The following is a 22,358-nucleotide window of genomic DNA, read 5'->3' on the forward strand; positions in this document are numbered from 1 at the left end:
AGAGGTGCGGGGAGGGGGGGGGGGGGGGGGGTGGGGTATGGGGTGGCTTTAAATGCTCGCTCTAATGTGGGGAAGACAGAGCCTGTCATTTTCAATCATAGCACTAAGTGCTAATGACACCCTACGTTTCTAAAGACCAGCCTGATTTAAAGTGTGCTGTTGTGCTGCATGCCACTTGACTTGAGATTAATTTCTAATTCCGCTAAACGGATATAATGTATATTAGACTGGACAGCTCAAAATGCATCTGGATGACACTGTTTTTTACAACTTGAAATGCAAGCATGTCTTTTGGGCTGCACATGCTGACAGCGTTTAAATTGCAGGACATTTGAGTGTGTCTGTGCCATTGGTTGGCTGAATCATGTTTAAAATGTTTACAATCTGTAAACATCTGCACAACATATCTGACCATATTCCCATTATAACTGTCCCGCCCGTCATTTGATTATCAACTGATGTGTTTTCTGTGGAAGTAAAGAGAATGACATTAATAATTATTAATAATTATATAAATATACATGACCATTCAAAAGTTTGGGGTCAGTTATATTTTTTTAATGGAATTAAAGAAAGAATTCTATTAAAAGGTTGCAACTGTTTGATCAAAAATACAGTAAAAACTAGATTATTATTGCATTTAAAAATAATTGTTCTCAATTTTAATATATTTTAAAATGTAATTTATTACTATGATGACAAAGCTGAATTTTCAGCATCAATACTCCAGTCTTCAGTACCACATGATCATTCAGATCATTCAGAATGATCATCTAAGCAAATAAGCAAATCATTCTAATATGATGATTTGCTTCTCAAGAAACATTTCTTATTATTGTTAAAGTTAAAAACATTGCTTAATATTTTTGTGGAAATTGTGATTCATTTTTTTCTGGATTATTTGAATAAAACAAAAAAATATAATAAAAAATAAAATATGCATGTATATATATATATATATAACTATAAACCAACTATATCAACTATATACTTTATCACATCAGTTGCTGTCGCTTGTATTGCTGGAAGTCGCCAACTGTCCTTAAATATCAAAAAATTGCTGTCAGTGTGAATAGCCCTTAAATCCTTGTCTTGATATGATTGTACAATAATGAATGATTCAATTTGTCACTTACAAATTGGATGATAATACCACATGATTAATTTATTTGCTTCCATGCTGATTGGTTGAGATTTGTACCATGTCATCACACATTCTTTATGATCAACATGTCAGTCTAAGGCCATATTGGATTTCTTCTTGTGTTCTCCCTCCCCCGACGTTGCTGATTTGTTTAAGTGTCCTAATGAAAGGGTGACGCATTTGGTAACACTGAGAGACACATTCTAACAAGGCCTGATTAACAACCACAGAAGTTCCCCCGCCTCTCTTATTTACATCTGCACAAATACTGGGTGAGCCTCGCGCTTCAGAAGTTCACGGTCATGCTGTGCTTGGCACCAGACCGCAACAACCCCGCTGCAGTCTAGCCATGAAATGACCTATGGTTTGCTTCGTTATAAACTCTGGATTATTTATAAAGTCCGGTGTTGGAGGCCACAGTCATTGCATTACGCATCAAATATTCATGTCTTTATATTCACATTAAGGATGTATTATCTCATATATTCACGTTCGTACAAGATCCATTTAGCTTGCGCAGCACAAGTACGGCTCTGTCCATCTGTCAATTAATTCCAAGCCGTTGAGCCGGGTTGTACAATTGGCACCTCCTCTCTTTTTCCCCCTGTTTTCCTGAACCTGACAGCCACTGAGCCTCACTGAACTCGATGCTGCAGCGCTGTTCTGATACTGACTTGGATGTCAGCCTGTTTCTACATAAACCAACGCTCCTGTCATTGCTGGTTAGATGACGCTGAAATGAACTCACGCCCAGGCTAGCGAGCGCAGAAATATCCAGATAGTTCAAAGTGAATTAAGGTGACGCTGACATGTCTTTCTTACAGCACGGAGCAGCTGGTGGTTAAGATACTGAAAGCCCTGGACCTCCCGGCGAAGGATGCCAATGGTTTCTCCGATCCTTATGTCAAGATCTACTTACTGCCTGATAGGAAGAAGAAATTTCAGACCAAGGTATCTTTTTTTATCCTAGCGAGTCAGCTCGCTGCTTTTACAATAATCCACTGTTCAGATGGCAGACCCTCTTAGGACTCATTAAGATCTGGTTGCGTTTCTCAGCCTGCCTGTGGATTTTTTTTTTCCCAGTGCCCTAGTTCATCTAAAAATACATCTCTATCAGCCGGTGCATTTTAAATTAACTTTATGCATTTGCAGTTTTGATGTTAACCAATCTCTTGTTCACTCACTTTTCCCTCTCAGCTCCTCCGCTTATCTAATTTCCTTCACTTTCTCTCATTTCCACTCGGGCTTTCTGTGGCTCTGGTTCGCAGGTGCACAGAAAAACTCTCAACCCGGTTTTTAATGAGACGTTCCAGTTCGGCGTGCCCCTGGCCGAGCTGCACGCGCGCAAGCTCCACTTCTCCATCTACGACTTCGACCGCTTCTCCAGGCATGACCTCATAGGTCAAGTGGTGGTGGAAAACCTGCTGGACTTCAGTGAGGGCACCGGGGAGAAGCCAATTTGGAGAGACATCGTAGAAGGAACTGCGGTGAGATAATGACACAAACACATATTAAACCTTCATTAGACCTTAAACACAAACGGAGTCGGTGATAGTGCTTGATAGGGTTAAGGCTAGAAGGGATACAGCAGTGGCTACTGAGCAGGCATACATCAATATAGTGTAATTTCTGTCACACTATACAACAATAATTACTATTTTGCATTATTGTAAGGGGTAATTTTAGGGTTGGGATAGGTGTAGATGTTAATAAAACACAATCTAATAGGTAGAAAATAAAATGTCATTGTTAGTTTCCGGTCGAAGCTGTATCCCTTCTAGCCACAACCATTTGATAGCATTGTGTATTTGCACATGCTGTCTGAGTTGTTTTATTACTTGATTTATGCAAATTAGGTAATGCCACAAATACGGCCCAAAAAAACGGTTCTGAGTGCTAGGTTGTGAAGGATTTAGAATGCTACACTACAACAGATGTTCGACTACTATATTGAGACCGTACAGCAGGGCAATTCAACTTCAGTCCTGGAGGGCCACTGTCCCGGGGAGTTGAGTTACAGCCCTAATCAAACACACCTGCGAGTAATTTTCAAGAAATCCTTCACCCAAAAATCATTTTAAACTGGTATGACTCACTTTCTTCGGCAAAACAAAAAAGAACATCTTTTTTTAAGAATGATGGTCCCCAATCTGTTTTGGTTACCGTTGGCTCCCATTATGTGGACAAAATTTTTTATGCTCCACTGAATTAAGATAGTCATAGAAGTTGGGTGAATAAATTATGACAGAATTTTCATTTTTGGGTGAACAGCTGATTAGATTGTTGAGGTGCGTTAGAGTGTGGTTAAATCTAAATCCTGCAGGAAAGTGGCCATCCAGGTCCTGAGCAGAACAGCAATCGTTTTTTTTTGCTACATTTATTGCCATGCACAGTAGTAGAGACAGGAAGGGGAACAGGGTGGCAACATGACCTGGGCCATACTCAAACCCTGGTCTGCTGTGAGCACCACTGCTCAATATGTCAAAGCACTCGTACTGAACATATCGGCATCATGCCAACACCTCAATAGGAAATGCTGGAAGTGCACTTGACTACACCAAACTTCTGGAAGTGAGCCAAAATATAACACTCTTCTCCTTTACTTGATCATCATTTGATAAATTAGTGCTGTCATCAATAAAAATATGCACAAATATCTCTTTTGAGCAAAATTGCTTTCCCTGGGCAGTACATACGCAATGTTAATTATGCAAGACAAATAGCTTTTTTTTGTGAATAAAGTGAATAAAGTAAATCTTCATTGAATCTACACTAAAAAAAATATTAACATCTAAATGAACTGTTTTTATTTAAGTCAAAAATATTGTTTAATATCGCCTCAAAACATTCACTTATACAAACAAAGCTCATTTTTATTGATTAAATCAGGTAGAAATAGCTCTTTAAGGTAACCACTTTTTACAATGTAATACAGTGGGGCAAAAAAGTATTTAGTCAGCCACCAATTGTGCAAGTTCTCCCACTTAAAAAGATGAGAGAGGCCTGTAATTTTCATCATAGGTATACCTCAACTATGAGAGACAAAATGAGAAAAAAAATAGCCAGTCTCCAGATCTCAACCTCATAGTTGAAAAAAAATTAGATTTTTTTTCTCATTTTGTCTCTCATAGTTGAGGTATACCAATGATGAAAATTACAGGCCTCTCTCATCTTTTTAAGTGGGAGAACTTGCACAATTGGTGGCTGACTAAATACTTTTTTTCCCCACTGTATATGTAGAAAGGTGGCATGTTTGTCCTGGCGAAAATTAAATTTTACATAGAATGGAGGCATGTTTGTCCTTTTAAAAATGGCATTTAAAATTAAATTCAGCTCTGATTTTGTGACTATAGTGTTTGTTAACTGTTTTTAGAGTGGTATGTGACTTAAGATGCAACACGGTTTAGTGAATTTCGCCCAAGAAATTGTGATGTATTTCATAAGAAGCTTAGCCAGGACAGATTTTATAATAATTGTGATAACTTTTATTGTACTTGCATATTTCTCTTAAGTGAAAAGTTGAAAAGCTCATTTTATATTCACGAGACGTTTTTCACAATTGATAATCATGCGTGATTACATGCTAAGTCGATGATGATGATGTGTCCTTGGGGACGTTGGTAGCAGAGGTGTGAGGAGATCTAGTGATGCATGCGCTCGTCCTTCCAGAGAAAATTACATGAAATTAGTGAAGGTCAACTGTGCAAAGGAGCCTTTTTTCAAGAGCACTCCAGAAATTGCCACTGCATCTTAATGGAGCAGTTTTTAGAAACATTTTTATCATCATCATAGAATATTGTTATTTTAAAATGTGTTTGTACCTTTGGAGAACAGAGAGAATAAATCAAATCAAACACAAGCTGCAGTGTGCTTAAATAAGGTAGATGAAATTTTCCACAGTACGACTAGGTCAAATGAAGGAAAGAAGATAAATTTGGCACCATCTACTCTGTCTGACAAGACAAATTGAAAAATGATTCAGTGATGCATGCTGGATTTGAGTATGTTTCTGACATTTGTGTGTCTGACATGTGAATGGATGTAAATGAAATGTTTACACGCAGGATTCAGCCAATCGGCTGCTCAGGTGGCATTAGCGGATTTACTTACTCAGCTGGTTCGAAAAAAAAAATGACTTGAGGTATAATTCATTTTTCAAGGTGCTGGTGTGTAACAAAAAAATAAAAAATTCACATCACGTGTACGGACACAGATCCAAAGCTGGCAGCTCCTATAGTTCTTGGAGATGTACCTCAGATGCTTGACGTTTTTGATGAAATATTGCAGCTCTTTCTGTTTACCTCTGCTACCCTTGTTCTTTTTTCATCATAGCTGATGATTAATTCTGTCTGGCAGAACAAGAATTTGAGAGAAGGATGAAAGTTTCAACAAAGAGTGTAAGGGAAAAAACAAGCCTAGCATCTCAACACATATGCTTCAGATAGGAGAATCCGCCCATTTGATTTCTGTAGACTCATGCAAGTGATAATACGACAAATGTAAATACATTTTTAATCTGAATTAAGCACACACTATGTGGAAAAAAGTATAGGGACACAAACCTCTTAATTAGTAAATTCATTTATAAAGATTTGTAAAAAAATAAAAAATAATAAAAAAATAGAATTCAAACATGGGTCTGTGATAGGATGCCAACTTTGCAATAAGTCAGTTTTTGAAATTTCATCCCTGCTAGCTATACCATGGTCAACTGTAAGTGGTATTATTGGAAAGTGGAAGCATTTAGGAACAGCAGAGGAAATGATTACTTTTACTAAGCAAAGATGCATTAAACTGATGAATAGAAATTTCAGAAGAACATCATTTATTTGAAATAGAAATACTTAACGTCATAAATGTCTTTGAATAAAATCACTATTATTCAGAGAATCCTGAAAAAAATGTTTCTCGGTTTTGAAAAATCTTACCCAGCAGAACCATTTCCAACATTATTAATAATAATAATGAAGGTTTCTTGAGTTCAAAATGTTTTTTTGTAGGATCAAAGCTGATGAAAATCCATCAAAGAAAGAAATTCTGTTTTAAAATACATTAAAATAAAAACTTTATTTTAAGGCCCAATTCTCGCTATTAACAAACCATTAACTACAGCTTTTGCCTCAATAAACTCCTAATTTGGTGCTTGTTATTAATAGTTAATAAGGTAGTTGTTAAGTTTAGGTATTAGGTACTGTAGGATTAGGGATGCAGAATATGGTCATGCAGAATATGTTAAAGGAGTCATATGATGCGATTTAAATTTTTCCTTTCTCTTTGGATTGTTACAAGCTCTTGGTGCATAAAGAAGTTCTGTAAAGTTGCAAAGACTAAAGTCTCAAATCCAAAGAGATATTCTTTATTAAAGTTAAGAGTCAACCACGCCTACCTAAAACGGCTCGTTCTAACACGCATAACGCCACCCAAATGTTCACACAAAGAAAGAAGGCGTAACTTTTATTCTCGCTGTAGTATTGTTGTTGCCGCCGCCGCCATGTTGTGAAGGCGCTGTGTGTTTCGTTGTGAAAGCGAAACTACTTTGTTTGGTCTTCCAAAAGAGGACGATATCCGCTTCATCATGCCTAGAGCTGATCCGTGCTGGTCGCTGAAGAAATACATCAACTTCATGCTGTGGATCGCCGGATCGGCTTTCACCGTGGACGAAGCGGAGTCCAGCCCGGTGTCGTCACATGTGGTTGCCGCAAACCTGCTGGACGCTCCTTCGTCGAATCCGCTGGCCGCGCCGTTCTCAAGCCCGCCCGCCGCCGCTCACTCAAGCCCACCGTGCGTGATGCTTGTGAAAGCAAAACTACTTTGTTTGGTTTTCCAAAAGAGGGCACGACTAGAAATCAGTGGTTAAGTTGTATTTACAACACTGTTCCAGATCAGTTCAACCCAAATATTCAGATGTGTGAAGTGCATTTTATGGAGGACTGTTTCCTGATCCTGGTAGATTAGACCGCAATGCCGGCTGTTCTGGCACACAGACTCTTAGTACGTTTTCATATTCAAACGCGAGTTTTGAGCAGTGTAGAGTAGCGCTTGTTGTTTGTCATTTCCAGAGGCGGACAGTAACTAAGTACATTTACTTGAGTATTTACTTAAGTACACTTTTTGAGTATCTGTACTTTACTTGAGTATTATTTTTTCTGGGAACTTATGACTTTAACTTCACTACATTTGAAAGACAAATATTATACTTTTCACTCCACTACATTTCTATCAAGGTCCTCGAAGTAGAAAGTCGTTACTATGTAGCAGCTTTGAAAGTCAGTGGGTGATTTTTTTCTTCTCTAAAACTTGACTTTCTTTTTTTCAGACAGTTTATGAGTAATCACTCTTGTAGGGCTACATGAAGAGATTTCCCAGCATTTTTTGAACACTGACCAGCTGCAAATGTGATATTTATTTACAACAATTCAATAATAAGAAGTTAATATTGTGGTATATATTAGACACAATATTGTCTGATTTTGCTAAATTGTGTAGGTGAAAATATTACCTATAAAGCCACAGAAGAACATGGTTTTATGTTTACGCGGCACGATGCAATGCGTAAAAAGACAGTATAAGTCATTATAATCCGTAATTATGTCCCCACTGGATGCAAAAATGCCTAATTTATAATGGGTTTTAATGTTTTTGTCTCGTCATTCTGGCCGGGACACGGCATCACAATATGGTAAGGGGCGTAACATTTCCATCACACGCTTGAGGTATTCGGCCAATCACAACGCATTGGATAGCTGGCCAATCAGAGCACACCTTGCTTTTCGGAACGATGAGCTTTGTAAAAATTTACGCGTTTCAGAAAGGCGGGGCATAGAGGAGAAACAATAATGTACAGTATGTGGAAAAGAATGTGTTTTTTTAACCTTAAACCGCATAAACACATTTCATTACACCAAATACACAAAATAATGTTCTTTTTAGCAACATCATATGACCCCTTTAATAACAGGCATGCATTTTTTTTATGCCTCTGCAGGAGAAAGCTGACCTGGGCGAGCTGAACTTCTCACTGTGTTACCTACCAACAGCTGGCCGACTGACCGTCACCATCATAAAGGCCACCAATCTGAAAGCCATGGACCTCACGGGCTTCTCAGGTGCACGGTTTTGCTCGTGGTCCCCAGCCATTCCTCTAATTCCCTCATAATTAACAGCGATACCTCATTAGCGCCTCAGACATGGTTAACATTGAGACGTGATGAAACTGCCGCTCATTAATAACCTTGGTGTATCGCGTCCAGCATGTGAATAGTGAAATAACATTAAAGGTCACAAAACCATCAGTTCTGAAAGTTGTGAATATCAAATAGCACCTCTAAAAAGTTGAATGTCAAAACTGAAATGCCTTATAAAGGAATCAACATCACAGTCATAAGGACAAGAGACATCTTTCATTAGTGTTGGCTTATTTAATTATCACAGCAAGGCTTAAAGTAATGTAATAAAGATTCCTCTTATAGGACATGATTATGTTGCACTATCACGGAGCATTATGAAAAAGTAATGCTAATGTATCGTTATTGCTAGCTCAATAATTATTGATGCCGTTATTAGCATGAATTTTAATGTTGTCGAAGCATTACGTCCTGCTATTGCTATTTCTTTGACAAATTTTCTCTCTCTTTCACTCTTGCTGTTCTTCTCAGATCCTTACGTAAAGGCATCTCTGGTTTGTGAAGGTCGAAGGCTGAAAAAGCGGAAGACGTCCATAAAAAAGAATACTCTCAATCCCTCGTATAATGAGGCTCTGGTCTTTGATATCCCCAACGAGAACATAGAGAATGTGTCGCTCATCATCGCCGTCATGGACTACGACTGGTAAGATCACTACTGTCTTTTTCATGCTGTGATGGGCTCTGAGACATGCTGCAACACATCAGGCTCCCTGCTGTGATATGAGGCTTGACAGGAAGTGCCCACTTGTAACTTTAGGCATGCTTACACGCTGTGTCTCACAGAATCTATTCAGGAACACATGGATTTTCCATTCATTGAAAGAATAAAGCATTTATTGAAGGTCTGTGGGAGAGCTTCAAATTAGATCAACACAGTGTTTCTTACAGAGTCCAGTTGTGTAAATACTTTCCTATTGTAATATTTCTCTAGTGTAATAAATGCTACCATTCCAAAGTTTGGGATCAGTAAGAAATTGATACTCATATCCACACTTAATTTATCCAAAGTGACAGTCAAGCCATTTATAATGGCTATATAAAAGGCTGTTCTTCTGAACATCCCTGAATCTTGAAAAAAAAAAAAAAAACAGTTTTCAACATTGATAATACTGAGAGATATTTCTTGAGCAGCAAATCAGCATATTCGTATGATTTCTGAAGGATCATGTGACACTGAAGACTGGAGTAATGATGCTGAAAATTCAGCTTTGCCATCACAGGAATAAATTACATTTTAAAATATATTACAATAGAAAATACTTGTCATAATATTTGATGATATTCACCATTATTTTTTCCCTCAACAAATTGTATTACCAGCATAACAATTATGAGTGACTTTGCAGTACTCAAGCTTGAATCACTTGAACTCCACATGATTTTAGATGATCTGAAAAGAATACTGAGCTTCAGCAGAAGCAATAACATCTGAGCATTTGAACAAAGTCACGTCATAATAACTGTCAGAAAATGTTCTTATTTGATTAAGAACCTAGAAACAGAATCTGAAATATTTCCTATTATCTAATATTATAATATAAAAAATTGTGTAATATAATATTCAATATTATGCTTTCTTATTAAATATGTAACATTTGTAATGTTTACCAATTTAATTGCTAGCTTTATTGTTTGATATTAAACTATAATTAATAATAATAAATTCAGAATAGACCAAAATAGTGCCATTTGCTATGTTGTTGAGAAGTTAGCAATGAATAACTGAATAAAGAATGATTTTTTCATGCATTTAAGGATCTCTGTGACCGATACTGATGAGATAGTTTGTTGTTTAATTGGTGAATTAGAATTCCTGTTGCACATATTTGTATGTGTTTTGCGCTCCACTTAACACAGGGCCTTATGCCCTCATGTGTCAGACTATTCCTGGTGGACTTCTGCACTGTTTTGCATAAAGACAGACACCTCATGAATATACATGGCAGCCTAATACTAATGGAAGTGGTGTCTGGTGGTGTAACACAGCCAGTGTTTCTTGTCTGGTGGGCACACCTTAAGTCACCTCTTCTCTGTGTGTGTGTGGGGCTCTTCTTGCTGCACTTCAGTATGATAGACCTTCAGATTGGCATTTATGTTTGGCTTTTGCATTATTCTGTATGTTTTTTACTTTTTGAAAATTAAGTGCATGTACTGGTAGGTGCACGTGTAGTGTCACCTAATCCCACTTTTATGGACATATTTTTTCTTTTGTGGAACAAAATACGCCTTGAAAAACCAGATGCATACAAATCATGTATTAGATTCTATTTTAAGAACTGCTGTCAGTTCTGAGGAAATCCACATCCGAGTTTCCCAAATGCGTGTTTGTGGATGCTCTCCGTGATTTCATCTCTTCCCAATGGCACGCGGCACACCAGCCGCCCCTCCTAATGAAGCAGCTCATCTGTGAGCCGCAGATAACGCCTGATGAATTGCTCTTAGCTTTGCTGCATGCCATCTGTGCTAAATGCTCCATTCAGAAGCATTATTGGCTGGATAATAGTCATTTCTTACATATATCTGACATGCTAAACAATCCGTTTTGCAATGTTTTAGAGTTTCTGTATTTAAACCAGCATTACTGTGGATGACGTCACACAGGTGCAGGCAAAGCAAGTTATTTTTGTTTGAGATGAAGAAACGTTGTTCATGGCATGCAGATTGCTTCATAAATCTGATGTTATTCATTAGATTTTAGGGTTTTTGCAACACAAAGACTTTGTTTTAAGTCTTCAATCAAGCTTGATTGACTTTATTTTGGCATTATTGTTATTAAAATAAAGGCAGGACATAAATCCTGCTGGCACTCATTTCTTTGAGCATGATTTGATTTAGTGTTGGTGGAGCTACTTAGCTTCCTAAGCTACATTAAACTACAGTCAAGCTACATAAAAAAAATGGTTAACTATGCTTCAAACTGCTAACAAAAAGTAGCTACATTGAAGCTATTTAAGGGGGTTAATTCAGTTCAATTGTATAACTATCAAAGCTATATTTATTTGGCACAAATTAAGATCTGAATTAGGATGGCAGTATTAAATTAGCCTAATACATTTATACTAAAAGATAAATGATTAATATAACTGAGTAAAAACAGGGCACAGCAGCATTTAAAAAAATAGACTCAGGAGCTCAAGTGAATCGGTGACTCATTTATTTTACCTGTTTGTTTGAACCATCTGGACAAATCATATAATTTCTCTAAAATTATTTGAGAGGACAGTTTTATTTATCTACACTACCATTCAAACTCAGTAGAATTTAAAAAAAAAGAAATGATACTTTTATTCAGTGACATTAGTGACATTAAAGACATTTTACAATGTTTTAAAATATTTCTTTCAAATAAAAGCTGAAAATATGTATCACAGTTTCCATAAAAATATTAAGCAGTACAACTGTTTTCAACTTTGATAATACCGAGAGATGTTTCTTGAGCAGCAAATCATCATATTAGATGATTTCTGAAGGATCATGTGACACTGAAGACTGACGTAATGATGCTGAAAATTCAGCTTTGCCATCACAGAAATAAATTACATTTTAAAATATATTACAATAGAAAACAGTTATTTTTATTATTGTTATTTCATTTTTATTATTAATGTTATATTCCTGTATTTTTGATCAAATAAATGCATGTTTTGGTGAGCATAAGAGACAGGATTAGTTCACTTCCAGAATAAAAAAAATCCTGTTAATTTACTCACCTCCATGTCATCCAAGATGTTATTGTCTTTCTTTCTTCAGTTGAAAAGAAATGAAGGTTTTTGAGGAAAACATTCCAGGATTTTTCTCCATATAGTGGACTTCAGTGGGGATTCAAAACAGATTGAGGGTCCAAATTGCAGTTTCACTGCAGCTTCAAAGGGCTCTACACGATCCCAGTTGAGGAATAAGGGTCTTATCAAACAACCACAAATGCTCTACTACTAACTAATCCTTTAAAAGAATCTTACCGACCCCAAACTTTATGGTATTGTGTATATAAAAACTGTTGCAGGGTCTTATATTTCATGTGAAATGACTGTTATTATTATGTCATCACTATTGCAGTAGCGTAGTTACACTCATGAAAGTAGGTCTTTATAAAGTCTCTGATGTCTCTATACAAATCCAGACCTGTCACGTGACACACATAAACTGGAGTTGTTTTTTTTCTACTTCTCCTGCTTGGCAGTAAACAGTATGCATTAATGCCATTTATTTTCTGCCTTGTCTCTGATCAACAGTAAATGCAAGAGGAAAGATTTATTTAAGTTCCACTTATTGAACCCGCTTGTTATTCCACCGTCACTTGAGCAGCTTTTCATACTCACTTTTCGAGTAATTAAGTGATTAGGACACCTCTCTCTCTTCTAATCTTCTCTCTCTCTCGTTTTCTTTATCTCAGTAATCAGTGGACCTATCATAAATTTTCGCTCAAATCATTGAATCCGCTCCCTGTGCTCTTGCCTCATTTTGTTTATCTCGGTAATTCAATAATTGGAATGTACCTCTGTCTCTCTCCCCTTCTGTTCTCTGTTTGTCTGTGTAATTATGTGATCTCTCAGTCTGTGTCCGCGTAATTAAAGGACTGCGTGTGGAAACTCTCTCAGTGCGTCTGAGGGTGTGTGTGTATGTGTGTGTGTCTTAATGGGCAGGTTGCTATATGACACTAAGGTCCTGTCTGCATCTTTCCAATTTTATGATGCCGACTAGGCCTGCTTTTTTACCTTGTTACTTTGTGCTTCCTAGCGCCTCATGTTCTCCTGTGTCTCTTTTCCGTCTTTGGTTCTCTCTCTCGCCTATTTGATGTAATGGATGCACTGTTCTGTGGTTCTCCTTCGTTTCTTAGCTTAACTGCATTAATTCACTCTCTCCCTCCCACTCTCTCTCTCTCTGTCTCTCAGTATCGGTCATAATGAGGTGATCGGGATGTGCCGTGTGGGCAGTGATGCTGATGGACCGGGAAGGGAGCACTGGACAGCCATGCTGGCGAATCCCCGCAAGCCTATTGAACACTGGCACCAGCTGGTGGAGGTAGACAGCGTGACCGCATGGAGTGTGTGTGTGTGTGTGTGTGTGTGAGCGAGCATGTGAAAATCAATCAGTGTGTGCTGTGTGTTATTGTGTATAGGCAGTGTCCTCTATACAAGCCAAGTGCGATTTAAAATGCCTTTAACCTTCGCACCTGATACCTGTTTGTCTTTATAAGTGTACACCATTCAAAGTGTACAACATGTCTTGTCTTGAAAAGGACTACGGTTGTCAAAAGTATGTATTTAGGTTTTTATTTGCCTGCAAGCCCTGTAAATAATGCTTGCACCTCACAATCAAATGCACTTTTAGTTAAAATCCCCATCTGGGTGAGATAATAATGTATACAGTCAGTTATGTTTTAAGTGAATGTAAACAGACGGGAGAAAAAAAAGGATGTGTGCATTAGAGCTTGCAGTGTAAATACAGTCTAATAGAGCTGCTGCTGTCTATTATGTTGACAGCATTAATCAGAAAACATTAGCACAAAAAAAGAGCAGACCACTTACTCGCTCACTGTTGGCGTGAATAATAATTGAAGCAATGCTTTCTTCATTGAAAAATACTTAAAACTACATTCTTTTGTTTTAATTTTGTTTTTAATACAGTATTAAATATTAAATAAAACTTTGAATATTGCTATGGTATTGAAATTGTGAAACCAGATTTTCACGGGTATTGGTATCAGCTACTAAAATTTAGCTTTCTCTTGATAAGACTAAAAGAAAATCTAGAAAGAATGAAAACCTAAATGTTAAAAGAAACCTTTCTGGTAACTCTTTCCTTGAAGCCTGTATATATAATGCATTAAAATAAAGGTATTCATAATGCGCGATAATGCATTTATAATGACCTATAAAAGACCTTATAACCTTAATTAGTATAATACTTACCTTTCTCGTGGTTATATAAAATAAGAGTTGTATGTAAGGGCTAACGTATTACACATTAAATCTTAACAGCAGGATCAGGACCTCTGAAGCGATTTATTTTCTGACTGATTGCACATAATCTTTCCTATTACATGGCTGCTTAACAAATAAATAAATAAATGAACTTGAAATACTGATTTGAGTCTATTTTGTTTTTTGTATGGGAGAAGGAGACATCGGACCAGATTTACTAATAGCTTGTGCCAGCACAAACCCTCTTTTGGCATTAAAAAAACTACTGTCAGGGTTTAGAGGCACGCAGTGAAACATTAGCGATGAAAGGGCGTGGATAGTTTTTTTTTTCGGCTAACCTATAGCATATGCATTTGTAGGAGTTTCCATTTCAGATGCAAAATTACTAAATGACAGTGATCAGTTACACAGTTCAGTGGTCATTATACTAAAATATTACTGCAGAATGCCATGTTTAATGCATTAATACCTTGCTTAAGTTTAACTTTACCTGATCAACATTCTATTGCATTTGTTATTGTGTGCTATTATGTGTAAGTTTAATAGTTCATTATAAAATATTTTATTGTTTTATAACCAGTGCTGGGTACTAGATTACTTACAAAATTGTAGTTCATTACTGATTACAGATTACGATGAAAATTGTAGTTAGTAACATAATCTAGGTTATTCATTTGAGGTAATGTACTATTACTACTTTTTAGATTACTTTTCACCTAACTTGTTTTAAACTTACCATTAAATAGTAATTACATGATGTATAAAAAAGCCAAAGAGAAAATATTTTAGGTCTGAAATATCATTGTCATGACTGCCAGAACCAACTATTTCTGAAGGTCACTGGATATGATGAAGACAGTGTTTCCCAGCTATACATCACCTGTGTTTAGTAACTTGCATAATTATTCATTTCATACATTGTCTGATTACATGAGGAGTGCTTCCCTCAATTTAGAAGCATGGATCGGAAAATTATTTACATGAGATTTACATGGCCATGCTATATTGTGAATACAGTCAAAGCTAAATGGTTCGACACACAGTAAGTATGAGTACTCAGTTTTTGGAATTTGATCATGTAATCCAGATTACATGTAATCAGTTACTACCCAGCACTAATTATAACTCTGGTTACAGTTAATACTGAAAAGATACAATATAATAAATCATTAATTGCTTTGATAATGCCTTATATGTATGAAATCACCTTCTGAATAATCATGTATTTTCATTGCTGTTTACCTTTCACAGGAGAAATCCATAAACACATACGTGTCAAAGAGTGCCACAACCTCCCCTAAGCCACACATAGTGGTGGACAGCCCTCACTCTGAGTAGAGATGTGAGTACACGCACACATGAACATAATCACATGCTGTAAATAGAAGGGTACTTCCTCACATAGGGGATCTATGTGGGTGTTACACTGGAGTACTTCAGGTTTCAGTCATAAACTAACACAGACTGACAAAAACATCAGTGTTTACACAGCAGCAGGATATGTCTATTAGTCCTATTTTAGAGTGCTAAATATGGTTGCATTCTCAGCTTTGTTACTAACAACTGCATTCTATAAAGACAATTTTCAGGACACAAAGGCGAATTTTGAGAGCAAGTGTGGTTAATATGTAAATGGAACCGCACTGAACAACTAGTTATGTGGGGTTCTGGTAACTCACCGAGGAAGACGAGGCAAATAAATGAGCTTGTTTTGTGGTCTGAGTGCAACCTAAATCCGCTGTCTAAAAAAAATTAAAACAGCATTTGAAGCCACTATTGGTTAATTAACATCTGACACATTAACTCATTTTTTATCATGTTAATTGTGGTACTTCCTACCGTTTAAAGACACTATCTTTGATATTTATTCATGACTTTCTAAACAAAATTGTTCAGAACAGCTATTTGTTCATATGACCCCATTCAGGCTGCTTTTCTCAGCTATTTAACAGTCACATCTGATAGTAAATGCAGTTGTCAATCCCATACAATGTATGAATGCAGCCATCTGTTCACTGAAGCTCTTTGTGTTTATGTAAATTGCCGTTTGTGTTTATATGGTTAACAGTGTTTTTTCTGTCTCTCTGTTTCTTTTTCTTATCCTCAGGTCAGCATTATCTTTTTAGCAACAGAAATACATTCTTTCTTTTCACCTGTGAATAATTATTCATCAAGAAAGAACCAGAGAAGAGACTGTGCTTGTGGTAGTGCTATTCCTCTAAGTCAACCTTGCAGACCCAACACAATATAGAGAAAAATAACTAGACTAGTCCGGACACAAATCACACAGATACATCTCCACACACACACACACACAAACAAACAGACATATTCACACATGGAATCGTAACAACTGGCATGGATGGTTTTGCTTCAGGAATGATGTTGAAGTCAAAATATGACATGATTTATTCAGGGGAAATATGACAAACATTCCCACTTTAAATAGATAATCTTTATTTAGTTATCTGAAACTGAGCCTACAAAAAAAAGAGATTTTAATTACTTAAAAAACTAAAAATAATCAGGAGAGACCTGATAGCTTATGGACCACGAATGTTTCTGTGTATGTGTGAGCGCATGTGTGTATGTGAGTTTGTACGGGTGTCTGTGTGTAGCTATAGAAGATCTCTACAAGGTGTTTTCAGTCTGACAAGTAGCTGCAAGTCCTCGGAGTGGTCTTCTCTGCCAGTGCAGAATCCTTGCAACTGTTTCCTGTTTCTCTGGAGAGGAGGACTACTTTATGACCGTTCCCATCTGGAGAAGGAGAAATAAGGACGGATACATTGGCCAAATCGTGTCGTGCAGTATTGAAATGTGTCCCTCTGCCTTTTACATTTTTATCACCTTCTGCTTGGAGCTCATTGAGATCAGCAGTCTTTCCTTTTTTCCTTCGTTTACTAGAGTCCAGCCATTCTTCTTGTTCTACCAGATACTGAATGAAATGATTGGAGAATATGTTTCCCTGACATGGACACACTGGCAGACTGAATCCCACTGAGAGAGAACTCTTCCAAAGGGAGCTATCATTGATTTCAAATATTGCCAGAGGACCCTAACTGGGACGGACCTTGGATTTGTGTGCACTTCCTGGAAACATATCCTACGGGGAAAAGATCTGGCCATAGTATTTTATTTTTATACCACGCCAGGATTTTTTTTCTCTTAGACACTTTTAATTTCAAAGGAGGAAGTGTGTGCTCTCCATCATCCTTCTGCCAAGAAGACCACTTTGGAAACACGCATGCATTCATCCTCTTTTTTCCTCCCATGTATTCTATGTGTTTGTAGGAGTGCTCTTTTGTGTCGATATGCATTTGCTCGTCGGTTTGTGTGTGCGTGTGTATGCCTGTGTTGGTATATGTCACCGTGACCCCGTGTATGTCTCCAATTCCCGTCCTTTGTCCTGCACAGAGAAAATCTCGTTTTGAACAATCAAGTGTCTCCTGTCCTGTGTCTTAGAGGAACTATTTCTTGTGTAGGACCTGTTGCACTTGGTAGGGTCAGGGTCTATATCTCAGACGCGCGTTTCGGTCGTTCTCCGTCGAATGTGGTAGTGACCTGTCTCTGTTGTGTCCCTAACCAGCTCGTCACTGAAACGTGTCCCTAGCCTGATCTGTGTTCTCGTGTTGGGTGTGCTTTTCTTTTTTGTAAATGTGCTCTGTGTGTACGAGGGGACAAACCTGGTGGCCACTGCTGTCGAGGAATAAAATGTTGGAAGTTTTTCATTGTCTTTAAAAGAAAAAGGGGGAAAAAAGACAAACTGGTTCTCTTCATCTCATTTGGCTAATGTGACTATCTTTTCTGTCTGAGCATTCCTTGCAAACAGAGGCAAAGAGGGGGACACGTCTTTTATTGTTTTAGGGCCATAATATTACTCGTATAATTTTACATTACAAACTGACTTCAGATGCTTTTTTAAAAATACGTTCAGTAAAGTTACTGCTTCTCTAGTCAGAAACAACATAGTGGCCAAAGCGCTAAATTCACATACCCTTGATATCCAGGGTCACTGCCTCTATTAAAAGGATAATTCACCCAGAAATGAAAAATCTGTCTTTTACTCACCCTCATGCCATTCCAAACCTGTATGAAAAAATACAATTTTCTTCACAAAATCCTTATACAATGAAATCCAATGGGGTCCAATATTGTTTTTGGACACCGCTGGCTTCAAAATATCATATTTCGCAGGAGAAAGAAAGTGATGCAGGTTTGAAAAGACATGACGGTGCATAAATTATAGCAGAATATTTAATTTAAGATGAACTGTCTCTTTAATATCGCAGTACAACCACTGCCAATGCTACCGCACAAGTCCCTCAATGGAGGAATACTGCATTACCAATCACTAACACTCATGTTATTGAAATGTACATCAGTATAATTATTTCCCACTGAGCTCATATTTTCTCTGTTTCCATTATTAATCACATGCCAGGCCTTGGACGCACACACACACTCTCACCGGTGTGTGCTCAGTCCTTAGTCCGTTATCGTATATCAGCTCTTGTTGTTTTCTAAGAGGCCATTGATTCCGTCATACACGTGGATGTGGTATCGACCCGCAGGCTTCAGCTCCTGTCTCCAGCAGGCCCATCTCTTCTGCTGCCTTAGATCTTACACTGTGGAGGCACGATCCCTGTAGAGTGACCTCTGACTCCGTCATCAGCTCCCACAAAATACAAACTTTGACGATAGCTTTCTCTTCGGTTCACCCCAGGCCATAATTTTCTCTCTCTCTGTTTGTCTCCCCTCTTTCCTCTGTCTCTCTATGTCAGTGCAATTCTGAATGATCCTGAGGAAATGTGTTTGCATGCTTATATTAACATGGATGATGTCAACTTGATGCAATGATAATTTAATAAGTGATGCTCAACACAAAAAACTGACGATGAACTTAATACTAACACTACTAATGACAAACAGATCTAGCAACCTGTTGGATATCATCAAAACACTGATGATTAATGTTGTTAATATTGTATATCCTCTTTGAGATGGTATTACAGTTTCTGGATATATTTTTCTTTGTTTGTTTGTTTGTTTGCTTTTTTTTAGTTTTCTTTGAAAAAGTTTACTTTTTTATATGTTCAGATTAAGCTAAGACTTAGAGCAAGATAAAAAGGAAATGCAGTCAGGGCGAGAACATTTCAGCTGGAAAAAACAAAAAACAAAATTTTAAATAAAGACCAAAACAACTTTTAGGAGGATGATTATGTGAATGATAAAAAGGATGATTCAAAGGCTGGAGCGATGATGGCTGAAATAAAATATGTATGAAAAATCATTGCAATGAGTTTGCGTGATACAGCTGTTTGTGTTCATGTAACGGGTTGTGAATCATGCTGATCTTTCTGTCTACCTCTTACTTTGTATCTCACTCCCTTTCCCCTCCTGCTGTGCATTAACTTGTGAGTAATTATTTAGTTACCATCATAAATTCTTTATCGAGGGCCCACTTTATATAAACGCAGTGTGGAGCATTGCATTCATGTACATGCTTCTGTTTTTCTGTATTTCCATAGGCACGTAAACGCACACACAACCATTGAAATGCAGTCAGGGCGAGAACATTTCAGCTGGAAAAAACAAAAACAAAAAACAAAATTTTAAATAAAGACCAAAACAACTTTTAGGAGGATGATTATGTGAATGATAAAAAGGATGATTCAAAGGCTGGAGCGATGATGGCTGAAATAAAATATGTATGAAAAATCATTGCAATGAGTTTGCGTGATACAGCTGTTTGTGTTCATGTAACGGGTTGTGAATCATGCTGATCTTTCTGTCTACCTCTTACTTTGTATCTCACTCCCTTTCCCCTCCTGCTGTGCATTAACTTGTGAGTAATTATTTAGTTACCATCATAAATTCTTTATCGAGGGCCCACTTTATATAAACGCAGTGTGGAGCATTGCATTCATGTACATGCTTCTGTTTTTCTGTATTTCCATAGGCACGTAAACGCACACACAACCATGTGTGTCGTATATCCATAAATCAAACCCGGCCTTTCTCCGCCTCAGCCTCGTTCTTCAAATCAGGTTGTATCTTTATGGCTTTTCCGGTCACAAAACTTCCTGCCGTTAATTGCACCCATGTGTTGTGATTCTTAGCGGGTTCGATTTGTTACTGCCTGATTCTTTGCATCCATCTTGACTTCTTAGAGTCACATTCATGTGAGTCTAATGCACTGTTCATCTGAGCCTCACTGTAGGCAGGACAGCCAGAGTCAGCACTCTCTGACATACACAGATGCAGGAAGAGAGACAGAGGTGCAGGGAATTAGCGCGTGTGGTGAAGACTACAAATGTGCTACAGAGAAAAGCAGGGGGTAAATCTTGACAAGAGAACAGGAGCCAGTTTCATTAACACAGCCATTATGTTAAGACAGTATCTTAAGAGGTAGTCTGACCAAAATGATCCAATTTGGTCTATTTTTTTAATGCACTGACTTCAAAAAGTAAGGAAAAAAATTGTATGACTGACTTCTAATATTATAGTCTAAGCAGTTTACGCAACTGGCCCCAGGGTGAACATTAATATGAAAAGAGCGGTAAGAGGATAAATGTTTGAGAATAGCTAGAGAAAAACTATTAGAGGAATGGAATGAAATTAATATTCCTTAATTCATGTTCAATGCAAGTTAAGCTCAACTGACGCATTTGGCATAATGTTCACTACAAAAATGAAAGGGTTAGGTCACCCAAAAATGAAAATAAGGCTGCGTTTTACTCACCCTCGAGGCATCCTAGGTGTACATGACTTTCTTCTTTCAGACGAATCCAATCGGAGTTATATTAAAAATAGTCTTTGATCTTTCAAGCTGTTTAATGCCACTCAGCGGGTGTTGCATGCATCAGTCCAAAAGAACTTAAATAAAAAAATCGCCAATCCATAAAAAAAGTGTTTCACAAGGCTCGGGGGGTGTGGAGGGTAGGGGGGGTGTGAACAAAGGCCTTCTGTAGTGAATCGATGCGTTTTTGTAAGAAAAATATCCATATTCAAAACGTAATAATCACTTTAATGTAGCTTGCGCTCACTTTTGTACATGGAAGCAACTCCGGGAGGATGACGTATGAGGTCAGCGTTGCGCATGCGCCGCTCAGAAGTGACGCACGCGGAAAGATGTATATTCATTATAAAAAATAGTTTTAATGAAAAACGTATGAAAGCGAATTAATATTTGACAACTATGACAGTAAAGTTAAACGACCGAAAGCAACATCCAGATGTAAACTACTCAACTTTTTTCTCTCATATATAGTGGTGTGAAAAAGTGTTGGCCCCCTTCCTGTTTCTTAAATTTTTTTGCATATTTGTCACACTTAAAAGATTCAGATCATCAAACCAATTTTAAATATTACACAAAGATAATGCAAGTAAATACAAAATGCAGTTTTTAAATGATTATTTATTTTATTAAGGGAAAAAAGCTGTCCAAACCTGCCTGGCCCTACGTGAAAAAGTAAGTGCTTAAATTTAATGCTTAAATTTGTTTGATGATCTGAAACATTAAAGTGTGACAAACATGCAAAAAAATAAGAAATCAGGAACTTTTTCACACCACTGTATATTGCCTATTTGGATTGAAAATGTGGTATAATTTATGTGATTAGTGAAATTCCTAACTGAATGTGACGAGACAAGAAACGTTTTCGACATTTTAGGCATGCAAATAAAAGCACACGTGTGCATATTTTAAAATAGGCCTATTATTTGCAAATAGTTCAAAATGACTACTTCCCAACTAGATTTAGACCTAGAGATTCCTTCACCTACAATTTATTTATGCTTTATTTATTTATTCTTTTAAAGGTCCCCCTTACGAAAATTAACCATTGTTTTATAGTGTAGTAACCGTGTGTTGATTACCATTTTTATAAACACAGTTTTACTTCAAATACTATGGTTAAACTATGGTTAGCAAAACCATGGTTAATTTGTGTTTACTATGGTTTATCTATTAGTAACCATGTTTTTCTTTCTTTTTTTTTGTAAAACCATGGTTATTTTTCGTAAGGGCCCCATCGGATCCATTTACTTCCTTGGTGTTTCACCATTCAGTCATTGATCCATTCATTCACTCATTCGTTAAACAGT

General features: G+C 37.2%; 1 protein-coding gene across 1 annotated transcript in view; it reads left to right on the top strand.

Moving 5' to 3' along the window:
- The window catches only part of LOC107551154 (synaptotagmin-C-like), a 48,999-nt gene extending 30,676 nt beyond the window's left edge, over nucleotides 1-18,323 (top strand). Inside the window, exons 7-13 of the mRNA XM_016232660.1 lie at nucleotides 1,969-2,095; nucleotides 2,413-2,631; nucleotides 8,130-8,250; nucleotides 8,800-8,971; nucleotides 13,221-13,350; nucleotides 15,504-15,594; nucleotides 16,360-18,323. Of these exons, the coding sequence (XP_016088146.1) occupies nucleotides 1,969-2,095; nucleotides 2,413-2,631; nucleotides 8,130-8,250; nucleotides 8,800-8,971; nucleotides 13,221-13,350; nucleotides 15,504-15,590 (856 nt within the window). The 3' untranslated portion in view covers nucleotides 15,591-15,594; nucleotides 16,360-18,323. The remainder of the gene's footprint in view (nucleotides 1-1,968; nucleotides 2,096-2,412; nucleotides 2,632-8,129; nucleotides 8,251-8,799; nucleotides 8,972-13,220; nucleotides 13,351-15,503; nucleotides 15,595-16,359) is intronic.
- Nucleotides 18,324-22,358: the final 4,035 nt, after the last annotated feature.

Source organism: Sinocyclocheilus grahami, unplaced genomic scaffold (assembly GCF_001515645.1).
Source record: "Sinocyclocheilus grahami isolate Dianchi unplaced genomic scaffold, SAMN03320097.WGS_v1.1 scaffold416.1, whole genome shotgun sequence".
Lineage (NCBI taxonomy): Eukaryota > Metazoa > Chordata > Actinopteri > Cypriniformes > Cyprinidae > Sinocyclocheilus > Sinocyclocheilus grahami.